We start from the raw sequence: 14,458 nt of genomic DNA on the forward strand, positions 1-14,458 counted from the left end.
CTGGGTTGCTCCCCCCCCCCATCTATTGTCCATATTGGGGCAATTTTATAAGTTATAACTCCACAAATCAACAAGTGTGAGTTTAGACAGGAGAATGAATCTGAAATAACAGACTAATGGAAGAAGATTCATGAATCTTTAATACCTCAAAACCAGTACCAGATTATGTTACAGATGCAGGACTGAGGTGTTAGCTTTTATTGTTGGGAATTCTGTTGCAGAATGAGAGTCAAAGACAACCTAATGAATTAGAAATTCAAGTCCGTGACAAATGATACAATGAAGTGGTTTGCATGTCAAATCCAAGCATATTCATAAATCATCATTAGTAGAAGAGAAAAGACTATAGCTTTAAATATAGTATACGGCAAATAAGCTGTATTTAAGTCAGAAACCCATGTCAGGGAACAATTCACAGAAACTAATCAAAGTTGTGGATTTTAATTGATATATTCTATCAAGTTATTTGACTTCAAATAACTTTTTTTAAGAAATATTTTAATAGGTTTTGGAGACCAAGTAGAACCTGATTGGTTTTTTCATATAGAGTGGTTGAGAGAAGGGATAGGCAGGAATTTGATTGGGATGTGCATTAGCATTATGTGGGAGTAGTAGAAGCCAAATTGATCTCGTGCTCTTATAATTAAAGTAAGGTAAATCTTATTTTCCTGACTTGGATAACTCCAGAAACCTGCAACTGCATGTAACCCAGCTGTTCTAGTCCAACATAATAATCTAAAATCCAGACAAGAAAATCCATGACAGAGAATGGAATTGCATTTTATTTAGCATATCCACAAAGTAAATCTGCTTCAGTATATGGCTATTAAGTATTAACTGTGCATGAGAGAGAGAGAGAGAGAGAGAATATTTAATATTTCCTTTTAATTTGGGCAAGTGATTTTTCTATTGAAGACTGGATTTGACTATTTGTTAGATTGAAGTCTGTCTCACTCAAGGAGGCAAGCTCTCTGGCATGTTAGTGGCAATGTGGCCACTAGTTATGACATCAAAACTGTATGTTGCTCTTCTTTTGCTGATTTTGTGCACATCTAATTATTAGAGGCTCTATTTACCAACGTTTATGTCTCACCATAGCACAATTTACTCTCTCTTTTTCACTACCATCATTGATAAATTAAAATTCAAAAGTATGTCACAATGAATGTACCATCATTGAGGGTAGGACATGATTTAAATTTGAGTTGTAGCACTCTCCTCTGTCGCACAAACACACTATTTATCGTAAGTTCATATCGATAGTAAAAAAATTAAAAATATTGTTAGAATATTTTTATGTTAGTTGATGCAACAGACTTACGTATCAATGATCTGTTTGATTTATTAATAAATAGAGACTTATAAATATTATTTTTCTTTAAAAATTTAATTTATGTAGAACAGCAATACCAGTAACAATTAAAAGAATCAATTGAAAAGAACAAAAGAAATAAATAAATACCCAAAAGCATATTAAAACAAATACATGCTTTTTTTTTTTTTTTTTTTTTTCTCTTATCTATAATTTATATTTGGTGCCTCACCCACTAATCATTGCTCAGCATAAAAACAAAACAAATTCCATTGGCCCCCCAAATGCCGAAGCCAAAAGGCAGAAGACAACACGTACATTATTATCGAATCATCCATTTCCACGTCTTCATCCAGCTCAAATTTACTTTATATTATATCCAATAATACCCAAAAATGAAAGTATTATCCAATGATCGAAATTAATATTTTATCGACTAAGATTTATTTATTTATTTATTTTTCCATATTTCACTATTCAATCTTGACCGTCCGATAAGTGGCGGCATGGTACACACACTTCAACAGCCAGGTGGTGACGTACAAATTCAAACATTAATACCACCAAACACTTCCCTAAGTTCCTTCATAAATAATTATCTCACCGAATGCAAATTTAGCCCTTTTTGTTGACCTAATCAATGTTTTATTAGATGCGGTTTAAACAGTGAGATGGAACACTTTCACTATCCAAGATTCCAAACGGGCCATCACAAAATTTTTGCTTAACTTTGTGTTCAAGGTAGCCTAGTTAATTTTGTCTTTAAATTTTTTTAAAATTACAACAATATATTTATTAAAATGGTATTTTTTTTTCATTTAATGAAGGGTTTGCACATGCAATCACTCTAAATGTGAACTGCAAATAGAATTTCTCATATATTTTAGGCACAGAGCTTTCCTCCAACCCATTTAAAAATTTGACATGCATTTCTTGAGTATGTGACAAGCAAATGATTTTTGTTAATAAAGGGACACATATTAGTTTTAAAGTTTGATCTTTAAAAAAGTATGTGATAATCGCATGCTTAATGGATACTAGTTATATCATGGATTGAAGGAAGTTTCGAAAACTTTATCCTATATTTTATATTCGTTGGTGTATTTGATGTGTCAATAAATAACTTGTAAATATATTTTTTTAATAAATAATTCTATATATATATATATAGAGAGAGAGAGAGAGATATTTAGAGATGAATAGAAAAGGTATAAAGAAATGGGCAAGTTGTCCACCATCAACATTGTACAAATCACCCAATATTGAAAATGGATCATGGCATGGAGTGATCTTTACCACCTAGTGCACTAGTCTATTAATATTATTTAATTAATCTTGTGTACTAAGCTAATTAGGTCCAAAATGATAATTTTCCACCAATTAAAAGTATATATCTCACAACTTTTTAATTCAAACAAACAACAGGATTGAAATTTGAAGTCCATATCATTGGGCATACTCCCACGTGGAAATAGGCTTATCAACTTAAACCACCGGACAAAAGCAACCTCTTAACAATGAACATGAATCATTAATAGATTATCCAAACCCAAACATTTATTAAAAATAATGGATACTTTATCCAATTAAATGGTGCTAAAACTAACCCTAACCGACACTCAAAGGTCTCCATCTCTCACTCTTTATCCATGCCAAGCTGTGGAGCCATAGCCAAAAACTTTGTCTAAAACTAAAACCAATATTAAGTGATCAACTGATATACCATAGTAGGTGCTAGTGCTATTCAATTAACAAGATTTCCTTAATCATTGACTCTGTCTTTTCGTAAAGAGTAATGTAAGATATAATTTTAAGATGTCCACATCTCATACACTCATTTTAAAAAAAAATGAAGTCTATTATAAAAAGTTTGTACATTCTAAGACTGTAAGTATCATTTTTTACTTGTAAATTGGTAATAAGATACACACTTCACACCCACTAAAATTACACGAGTTAGTTTGCAAAAGAAGTTTTATTTTCTAAAAAGGGTAATGTTACATACAATCATAGAATGTGTAAATATTGTAAAAAAAAAGAGTGGGGTCTACTATTAAAAGATTAATTTATTTTTATATGGGTCTTATATTTATTCACTTTTTTCAAAGTGATTGCACGGCGCTTGCACACTTACGACTGCAACTATTATTTCTCTTCTAAAAATATGATGCATCAATAGAGTAGAGAGTGTGTCCTAACTGGCTTACAAATAAAAAATTTATAATTAATTTTTTAAGCGTTGTTATTAAATGAATTCAAATAAAGAATTTATGATTTTTGCTAATAATACCAAATAAACGTTACTAAAAGAAAATTCAAGCCTCTCCCGAACTAAATCATAATAAATGATGATTACATTTTGGACTTAGAACCTATTAATTAGTCTACCACCAAAGTTCACAAAATTTGTAACCCCAATTTTTAAATATCATGTATGAACACAAAGTTTAATGCTTTTTGGATATTCACATATTTAAAAAAATAATAATAATAAAGATATTAGTTTACCATTAACTATTTAAAAAAAAAAAAAATCCATTTAGAGAAATCCTATACAAGACTTTGTCCATTGAAAAGCCTTTAAAGGGCGGGACGTTGAAATTTTAGTTGGAAAATGATAACCTTATAATTCTTTTATAATTACTTTACAAATAGAGGGTAAGTTTATAATATTAAAATTTATTTTTAATGAAGTGGCATGATTTTATTATTTTCTAAAAATAAGTTATAAAATAATTGTAAAAGAATTACATGTATATCATTACTCTTTTTAGGTGGAGAATAAAAAGAAATAAAAGAAAAGAAGAATAATGAAACTTTTCATTATATATTTTGTTATTTTTAAGGATTAAATGCAAATTCAGTATGTGGATTTTTATTTCGAGACTTGTGTATTAAATTTTATAAAAAACGATACCTTAACTTTAATCTTTGGTTGGCTACGTGCATCAATATGCACGTCAGTTAATCAGAGATTGACATATGGCGTATAGATGTCAATTTAATTTTTTAATAATAAAATTAATTTTTAAAAATTTATATACCGACTTTGCATAAATACTAAATTACAAAAATTGAAAACGAATTTCGATTATAAAATCATATAAACTCAGTTTCTAATTTCTCAATTAAGGTTCAAGAGTGTTTTGGATTCATGAGTTGAGGTAGATTGAGATGATTTATAAATAGTAAAATAAAAATTAAATTACTTTTTATATTTTATGTGAAAATTTAAAAAAATTATTTTGAGATTTGAAAAAGTTAAATTGTTTATTATATTTTGTATATAAATTTAAGAAAGTTGTAATGATGAGTTGAAATGGATTTTGAATGCAAACGAAGTCTTAGTCTAAATTTAGAGTTAAGATGTTTTAGATAAATTGAATAAAGTATTATTAGAATATTATTTTTAATATTATTATTATTTAAAAATTTAAAAAAATTAAATTATTTATTATATTTTATGTGAAAATTTAAGAAAATTATAATAATTAATTTTTAGGTTGTGTTTGGATGTTGAACTGAGTTGAGTTGAGATGAAAAAATATTGTTAAAATATTATTTTTTAATATTATTATTATTTTGAGATTTGAAAAAGTTGAATTATTTATTATATTTTATATTAAAATTTTAAAAAAATTATAATGATGAGTAAGATAGGATAGGGATCTAAATTAAGCTCGGAGATGAATTAAGACGAGTTGAATATGTTATGTTTGGATGTTGAAGTGAGTTGAGCTGAGATATTAAAATATTATTAGAATATTATTTTTTAATATTATTATTTTTTTTAAATTTAAAAAAGTTGAATTATTTATTATATTTTATATTTAAATTTAAAAAAATTATAATAATAAATTGAGATGAATTTAGATAAGCCGATGATGATCCAAACGAGTTCGAAGCCAACCAATTTTCAAATTCTCTTCGTAACGCCGCGTGGTTCTCTACCCGTGATTGCTTTTTTAAACACTATCCACGCCTTTCAGCTTGCCTTTGTTTCTTTGCTTCTCCCTCTCTCTCTCTCTCTCTCTCTGTGAGACACAAAACTGAAACTTCCACGAGACCCAACCCTATTTCACTCCTAAACTATTTGCCATCTCTATTCTCTTCCTCTCTCCTCCTCCTCTTCAGAGGTTGTTCTATATACATTCCGAGCCAAATTCTTTTGAATCATGCTTTACTGATACAGAATTTGTTTTATCGATATCGTCGAGTCAATCGATATCTGGCCATTCTTTTGACAGCTTCTTGTTTTTGGTGATCCGCAGGTATATATTGATTAGCAAGTTTGTTGTGAGCTTTCGCACTCCCAAAGGTTGCTGTTGGATTGCTTTCCATGGCGTCTTCCATATCCGAGACGAATTTTGAGGAGTCGAAGCGAATAAAGCGGAGGAAAACCGGGGACGAACTGCGAGATCCGGATACGATAGACCGCACCAGATGGAGATCCGAATCGGAGCAGAGGATCTACTCCACAAAGCTTTTTGAGGCTATCCGGCAGGTCCGCCGGAATTCCTCGCCTGTGAATAAGGTATCCTCTGGCCGCGACATCCAAGATGCGGCGGACCGGGTTCTGGCCGTGGCGGCCAAGGGTAGGACTCGGTGGAGCCGGGCGATTCTGGCGAGTCGGCTCAGGTTGAGACTCGCTCACAACAACAAGAAGCACAAGAAGGCGAGGGTGGCGAAGGTGACAGGCTCTATCCGGTCGAAGATGCCAGAGAAGAAGCGGTTTATACCGGCTCTGCAGAGGAAAGTGAAGGTACTGAGCCGTTTGGTTCCCGGTTGTCGGAAAGTCTCGTTCCCGAACCTTTTGGAAGAAACGACCGATTACATTTCGGCTTTGGAGATGCAGGTCCGAGCCATGACCGCACTCACCGAGCTCCTCACCGGTTCGCCGGTCGACCGGCTCGCCTCGACCTCTGTCTCGTAAGGCCTTGGCTCCGTGCCAGGTGTCCTTACTTTTTTTTTTCCCCTTAATTTTCCCCTTTAAATATTGTTTTATGAATTTATAAATTCATGCATTGCATCGTGTACATGACTTTTTCTTCCTTTGGAGCTCCATCCACTATCTTTAATTTTTTTTAAAATAATTTATTCTTTAATTGAATTGAATATGCTATGCTACATAATTTGATTCTCTTCGAACAGGTATGTCTGCTCGATAAAAGTTTTTGGGGGGTTTTGTTTGGAACTTGTAATCACGAGGGGAGCCAACCGTCGACAGATTTTGTCCGGCAAAATTTGTTTTTAATATAGTTAATTGTCCAAAAGTTGTTCAATAATTCCTTATTTTTTGCCAATGGGTTTCCTTTGTATGAATCAATAATCAATCTATAGTGTTTTGGTTCAAGTAGAAAGAAAATTAATTATTTGTTACTTTTTTTTAGATCCAAAGAAAAAAAAAAAAAAAAAAAGTTACAGAGAGAGCTTCAAGGAAGTGTGTGCCTCAAAAGGAGCATTTCCTTAAATTCCAAACAGGAAACATACCAAATTGTAAGATTTGTTAACCAAAGTCATCATAGTAAATGGCTTTAGGCATTAATGTAAGAAAGAGAGAAACAGGACCAAAAGTGCATAAAACCCGTCCCTACTAGGCCAAAGAAATCCAAGACCAAAGCCTTCATTTGTCTCTATTTTTTATTTGCATTTCTGAAATAATCGTAATGAGTTCTTGTTGGGATGCTCTATCCCCTCTTTTGCCGTGCGCCTCACAATTTGTTTGTTGTTTTTTTTTTTTTTTTAATATTTTGCCTAAAAGACAGCTTGGTCTTACATTGATTTTGCCCATTTTTATTGCTTCTACTCAAAACAAAGGAGTTCTGGTTTTTACCTATTACTGACTGTAGAATGTTTCCTGACAAGTTATGGCAATCAGATTTTAAGGTCCCCATTGCTGTTCACAATCAGTTACCATATACACATGTGTTGGCATTAAACTTCCAATGTCTTCTTTGTTTCTCCCCCCCCCCCCCACTAGGAGGAATTGAGAAAATTATTACTGGACAGATCCTTCAAATATTGTTGTTCTCCCTTGACATATTTTTTCCTTTTTTTTCTTTTTTAACCTTTCTATAGGCAACCAAGGTTTTTAGAATAATTCGACCCTGGATCATACCCACACCGTCTTCTATCAATGGTTGGAAGTGCCACCATGTGCTTCCACAGTTGCCAACACTGTTTACAAGACTTTTTTTTTTATCTACATACGAATTTTACACAACAAAGTTTACATTTAAATGTGGATTAATGTGATCCATCATATTGTAAAACTCTTTTCATTACAAAGTAGATTTATTGTATTGTATTAAGTCACGCGAGTGCGTAAATTATTTTTTATAAACTCTATGTACAGACCTTACATTTTTCAATATAGAACTCTGTTTGTTTATATGGTAGCCTCCTTTGTTTTGACCGTGCTGTTTTTTAATAGTTATAAGAGACACTCACATATGACCCTTTTCCTCTAAATAAGACCATCTTGTATACAATAGATTGTTGTGTGCCAAAAAGCTAAGCCTTCCCCGACATGAATGAAGCCAACAATGTGATAAACTTTGGTATCGGCTCGAGCACGTGAAGAGAAAGAGAAAAGGAAAAAGAAAAGGGAAGTTATTAAGTGAAAGTTGAGAGTGAGATCCTCTTGTAGATTTGGATATTATACGAAATTGCTAGTTAAAATGGCCTAATGGGAATGGTTTTAACTCCCAAATCCCAAAAGTTAGCGCAAAGGCCAAACTGGTCTTATGAAAGCCAGCCTCACATCATGTGCCCTATAGGCCCTACAATTTCTAGTGCTTCTGACCCCTGACCCCACCCCCATACAATGGCCTGCATGTGAGTACCAAAAACCCTTTCACATTGACATTTTTAAGACTATTATATATATATATATATATATATATATATATATTTTTTTTTTTTCATTTGTATTTTTCTTTGTTTATTTAAAAAAATCTATTAATTATTTATTTTTTTATTATTTTTTCATCATTTTATGCTACGACATTATGATAAGTTTACAAATAAAATATAATAAATAATTTTCAATAATCTAATATAATATAAAAAGATAATAAAAAGATGATGAAAATTGATATAATGAGTAACATTACTCTTAATTGATCTATGAAATCTAAAGATTTTAATATTACGAGTCTACAAATTATATTTTTTTTTTAAATTATAAAAAAATATTTACTTAAAAGAATACAGAGATTCTTGATACTCTTCATCTCTATCATAAGAAAAGATTTTTATGGGAACAAAACAGTATAGGTACAAGACAAGGCATTTTGGGGACCGAACCACCCCACAGTTGTCAAGACCCAAGAGTAAGAAACGGCGTCTCCATGAGTGAGCCATTACACCCTTTTTTTCCCAATTTGAAGGGCAAACACGTGCGCAACCGAGACTGACCAGCCGTCGATGTTTATAGATCGAGACAGGTAGAGGAAGAATTGCATCCTCATCCATCGTAAGTAAGGGTTTTGGGAGCCAAAATTGTTGAATCAATCGAAAGGACCACACATGTTTTTATTGTGAGCTTGCCTGTCCAAACAAATCACAATTGTCTCTGTTGCTTTCATTGATTTTTTTTCCTTTCTATACACACCATAATTCACATGCATCCATGTGCCTTCATTTAACAACCCCTCCCCCTCCCTATCTTCTTTCATTGTCTTGAATAAATCCTATGGTAGATTTGGAAAATTCCCATGCGTGAATGTAGCTACTAGCTAGTTTGTAGGCTTGCCTCGTGGGAATATCAAAATCTGATAATCTCGTCGTCCTGTTTATTTTCACAGATAAGATGAGCTGAAATTAAAATTAAAAATTAAATAAAATACTGTTACGATATATGTTTTTAATATTATTTTTATTTCAAAATTTAAAAAAATTAAATTATTTATTTTATCTTGTATAGTAATTTAAAAAAATTATAATAATTAAACAAGATTATAAGTGATATCTCTGAAAATACTTGCCTAGCAACAGCTAAGAGTCAACTGAGGGTTGAAAACTATGATTTTGAATGAACTATGGATGAACAATACAATATTGAGATCCAGCATATCTGTGTTCTGCAGAAGGTACATGTCTATTTACTAACAGTAGCATAAGTTTCTGAATCTTAGGTGCAACATTTAAAGCTCATGTTAAATTTTATGTCAGTTTCTCTAGTGGTAACATTGTTTTTGATTCCTCCCAGGCGACATATCTAAATATGTATGTACTCGCAATTTATTTAAAGTGTGCACCTCCAGTATATCTACCACAGTGAATTCCAAACCTAGGCTGCCTTTTGACGATCCTCACCACATCTCTTCATGTCACAGAGAATGATCTTGATTCTTGGATTTGTCCTGCAATCTTTGACTAAATGAAAGATTCTAATGTTTTAATTCTTCCTTTCATTTGCTTTTGTGTTGACAGTGTATAGATCATTCTTAGGTAATAAAACAGACAAACCAGATTCACATATAGCATAGGATAGAAATGGGTAAGTGCTTAATTTCTGTCTTGTTAGCAAGGACATCACATGCCAACTTGTTTTTCTTGATGACCTCCAAAGTTAGGGTCAGGTGGCAGAAAGTGATTGGGTTTTACAACCACTGGCCGACACGCCACATGTCAACATTAGCACATTGGCACATTGGAACTTGATTATGACACATTTGGCACCATCATTGCACTTGCACCACGCCACGTATCACAATGTTTCCCCCACATAGTTTTTTTTCCATTTTTTCTGCAATATTCTCATCTTTTCTGTGGAAGTTCTAATGTTTTTTTTTTTTTTCTTTTAAACATGTGGAAGAAGGAGTTTCAAATTCCGGATCTCTATTTTAGAAAAAAATTATGTCAATCAATTCATAGACTTTTGACAAAAATGATGAACATAATAGGAAAGAATTCTCAATTCTTCACTCTCTTTCAATATGCCTATTAAAGTCAGGCTTAGGTTTTTATTTTCACATCTTGAGGCGTAGGGTACTTTGGGGGTATGGATGAAGTCTTAACCCAGAGATTGCATCCCAAATATCATTAAAACTGAAAGAGGGTGGGTGAAAAGTGAACAAAACAAAGCACAAAACGACAATAGAGAAATCACTTTTGAGTTGTCAAAGTCCAACAACAGCCCACCCATCCATCCATCCTTGTGCAGCCCCAGAAACTTTGGTCACGAACACACATCTTGGGGTTGTTGGGTCCCCAGTTAGCAGAGGAAGGAGAGACAAAAACTCGTGTCAAATCAGACTTTTTGGGTAGTCCTACAAAAGTTTACAACAACATTGTGTGTTGTCTGTTTGGTGTGGTGCTATAAATAAATAAGGTAAATGAACCTCGTGGCTCTATCCATTAGCACAATGTCCTCCTCCATCGTGATTCCTTTGTCTTGTGACCAAAAGAAAAAGTTGACCCAAACATCCATCATATATATATATATGTGGTTGATTTGGGGTCCCAGTTGTTATTTTGCCACACGTGGCTCTTCTGTGGCTGGGAAAATGACCCCTCATTAAATTCTTTCTTGCTCTGCTTGCTTATTATGTAAAGAGAAATTTTATTTGTAATTCTGTAATAGAGACGGTAAATCTTTTCTTAAATGGAATAAAGGATTATTTTAAAAAAGATATTATTGTAGTTTTAAAAAATTTTAAAAATAAAATTGATTAGGTTTGAACATGCAATCTTCATTTGAGAATTGTATATAACATTGCTCGAGTTAGTCTATATACAGTCCTTATTGGAGAACTGCTCATGCAAGCCCATACAATTATATTTTAAAAAAATTAAAATTACAATAATATTTTTTTCTCTTTTTATCTCATTTATTAATGAGACTGCACACACAATCACTACTCAGAACTTCAATAGAATGTCTCTATTATGCATACATAATTTAGGTTATCCACTCTACTTTGTATGATGATTTTAGATGAGTTGAATAAAATAATATTAGAATATTATTTTTTAATATTATTATTGTTTTAAAATTTGAAAAAGTTAAATTGTTTGAGTAATGATATACCCACAACATTTTGTACAATATATTGTACGATAATGTGTTAAATGAGGGGTATTTTTATAAAATATCTTATAAAAATAAAATATTTTATAAAAATATCTCTCATTTAATATATTGTTATAAAATATGTTGTACAAAATGTATATAGAAAATGATTTCCCTACAACATGGGAGACCTCACAAAGTGCTCCAGTGCAGGCCCAATTTACTTTGATAATGCTTTAAAAAAAAAAATACACTTTCAAATCATTGGACTATTTTCATTTGCGTTAAGTAAAAGAATATAATATTATGACAGCATAGATAACTCGTATAGTAAATGTTTACATGCTAAAATTTGATTTGAAATAAAAATTTTAAAATTTGGTCTGATTTGAATCTTACAGACCAAATTTTACCATCTATTCTCAAGTTGGTGTGGATGGTCATATACTCTACATACCGACTTGAGAATAGAATAACTCTAATATTATTTGGAAAAGAAAATTTAAAATTCACATCAAGTTTTTGTTAAGAAATGTAGAACTGATGAGTCATTCTTCATTATAAATTCACATGACAATCATGTATATATATCTCCCCCAAGCAGTTTTAACTACGTACAGACAGACCATCTGATCATGAGAGCTTCTTTTGAAAGATTTGATTTATGTAGCCTTAATAGCAATTTTCTCCACAAGAACACGAGAGAAAATTAAAACACCAATAACCCAAAACCTCAAACGACAAAAGATATACAAGCCCACAAAAGAAAATAAGACCACAAAAAACTTTGAAAAAAGGCCATCTCTTTATTAAGTACATGAAGATGAAAACAGCCTAGAGCAAATTCGATCAAGAGATTGTCTGCAATCATATAACAAGTATAAGCATCATGAATGGCATACTTGACCTGTTCATGAGAGAAAACCCTAGCACTCCAGTCTGAGAAACTTGCACTTTTTGGGTCCTCATGAATGTGCAGTCCAACTTCACTTGCTAACTCAACTAAACCAGCACTACACCCATCAATATTGGGCTTCTTAAGAACCCTAGCAGCCAAATGACCCAGTTCTACACCAGTCTTACAACCCTCCATCTGCGGCCATAGCAGTATCTTCTTTACTTTATTCTTAACTCCCATACCCACAAAACACACATTCTCATCACTCAGAAACTTCTTGATAGATTCAGTAAATGAATCTATGCAGTGCAACTGAACTATCAGGCATCGAGTCCCAACACAAAGGATCAGCAAAGCTGCACCATTGTAATTTGGAATGCACTTAATATCAAATGTGACAAGAGGAGTAACAAAAGGCTTTTCGAGGGCAGACCTTAACTCTGCAATATGGGCATCTACAAGAACACCACGGTCTACTACACTTGCCTTTACATCAACTCCTTGTATTTCTATTTCATACATGCACATTTTGGATAGGACTGAAACAGGAATCATGGTGGTTGCTTTTCTAATTTCTACAGCCTAGCTAATTCCGCTGCCACTACACATGACTACACATGACAAGATCAAGCTCATCATGTACGTACGTACTGATCCATGGCCTGGGAATAGCACTAGCTCCATTGAGCCGTTTATAGAAGAAGTATGAGAGTTTGGTGGTTTGGTGGTGCAGCTGCTGAAATTTAATTAATTACTTGAAGTTAATTAGTTACCCTATATATAAGGCAGTAGAATGTCTTCTTAGTTGGTAAATTCTCTTGACGCTACAACTGAATGCTAGGGTTCTACATTGTATTGTTGATGTCATGTATTCAAATCCTTCTAATGTTTTCTAGAGTTTAATTTTGAGGGAGAAATCGCATTTTTCCCCGCGCGATTAGCCACTCATGATTTTGCAATATGATCACTAAACTATCAAAATTATCATTTTATCTCCTAATCTAAAACAAAATTTTCCACTAACCCCCACTTTTCAGAATTGGCCATTAAGATCACCATGTTATGTCACTTACTTTTTAGTAGAATGTTTCCTTATTATAAGTTGATAATTTGTTTTGATGCTACACATGAATCTACATATATATACGAGCCTATGATACTGTTAATCTAAATTCTCAAAAAAAACTCCTATATATTGTTTAATTTTCATTTCTAATTTATCTCACTAGCTAGCTAGGGAATCATTTTTATTTGGGAATATATATATATATAGATCATGATGCTGTACAGGCCGTTGTTTGACTTTATATATAATGATCGTTATCATGACTTCAATATGATACTAGCAGCTTGTCCTCCAAGTATCAGATCATTAATTGCTTGAATTATGGTTCAAGGTTTGGTACTAAAATATATCACTGATCGTGTGTATATCTTAGTGTATATAACTAATTTTTTGTCTTCCTAGATAGCTTTTGATCATGTCTTTAACTTGTGTCTGCTGCCAGTACTATATCTTTCTGATGATCATCTACGTACGTATGTTGAGATCGAAGCCTGTGAGAAAGCCTCCAAATTTTGAAGGTATTGGAATTATAAATTACTAGCAGTCTTAATTAGCTAGCTAGCTTTATACCTGAATTTCCTTATTATTAATACTTTCATATATATATGGTATTTATTAAGATCAGATTAGGATCTGATCAGCAGCACTGATCATCAGGAGATTTGCATGATTAATGAAACATTAATTAATATATGAATTGGAGTATTACAAGCTCAAATTTATAGTACTGAGTCTGTCTGATTATAAGTACTTAATACGTAAGCAAATAGATCAATGCTCGCGCTCTCTGATCTTTCTGCAAATAGAATTAATGGTGATCTTCTTGAGATCAGTATATAATTGATGCCTCGCGCAGTAGCCAAATAATTAATCCATAATTAAGTACCTTTTTTTTTTTTTTTTTTTTTTTTTTTTTTTTTTTTTTTTTTACCTCATTGGATAGGATACAGATGAACAAGAACCGGATCCAAATGCATGCATGGTGCAAGCTGCAAACTGAATCATGTTACATACTCTACATGAATTTGTAGAGTACTATCATGTGTCACTTAAGAATTGAGTGATCATAATTGATCAGATGGGCATCCACATCCATTAATCATATTTCCTTGACCCAAATGATCGTAGTGTTCATCATGTAGAGAGGTAGTTTGGCCTTGTACT

The 14,458-nt window shown here is 32.4% G+C and overlaps 2 protein-coding genes across 2 annotated transcripts; one reads left to right on the forward strand and one right to left on the reverse strand.

The window, feature by feature from the left end:
* The first annotated feature begins 5,248 nt into the window (after positions 1-5,248).
* LOC121261426 (transcription factor bHLH147) lies at positions 5,249-6,597 on the forward strand. Its single transcript, XM_041163779.1, has 2 exons — positions 5,249-5,448; positions 5,584-6,597. The coding sequence occupies exon 2, from the start codon at positions 5,652-5,654 to the stop codon at positions 6,243-6,245; it is 594 nt and encodes a 197-aa protein (XP_041019713.1). The 5' UTR covers positions 5,249-5,448; positions 5,584-5,651; the 3' UTR covers positions 6,246-6,597.
* A 5,582-nt stretch (positions 6,598-12,179) lies between these two features.
* Positions 12,180-12,756, reverse strand: LOC121259605. The gene is made up of 2 exons (XM_041161242.1): positions 12,238-12,756; positions 12,180-12,191 (listed from the first exon to the last, which is right to left on the reverse strand). Exons 1-2 carry the CDS (start codon positions 12,754-12,756, stop codon positions 12,180-12,182), a joined length of 531 nt encoding a protein of 176 aa, XP_041017176.1.
* Positions 12,757-14,458: the final 1,702 nt, after the last annotated feature.

This window comes from Juglans microcarpa x Juglans regia, chromosome 4D (genome assembly GCF_004785595.1).
Source record: "Juglans microcarpa x Juglans regia isolate MS1-56 chromosome 4D, Jm3101_v1.0, whole genome shotgun sequence".
Classification (NCBI taxonomy): Eukaryota; Viridiplantae; Streptophyta; class Magnoliopsida; order Fagales; family Juglandaceae; genus Juglans; species Juglans microcarpa x Juglans regia.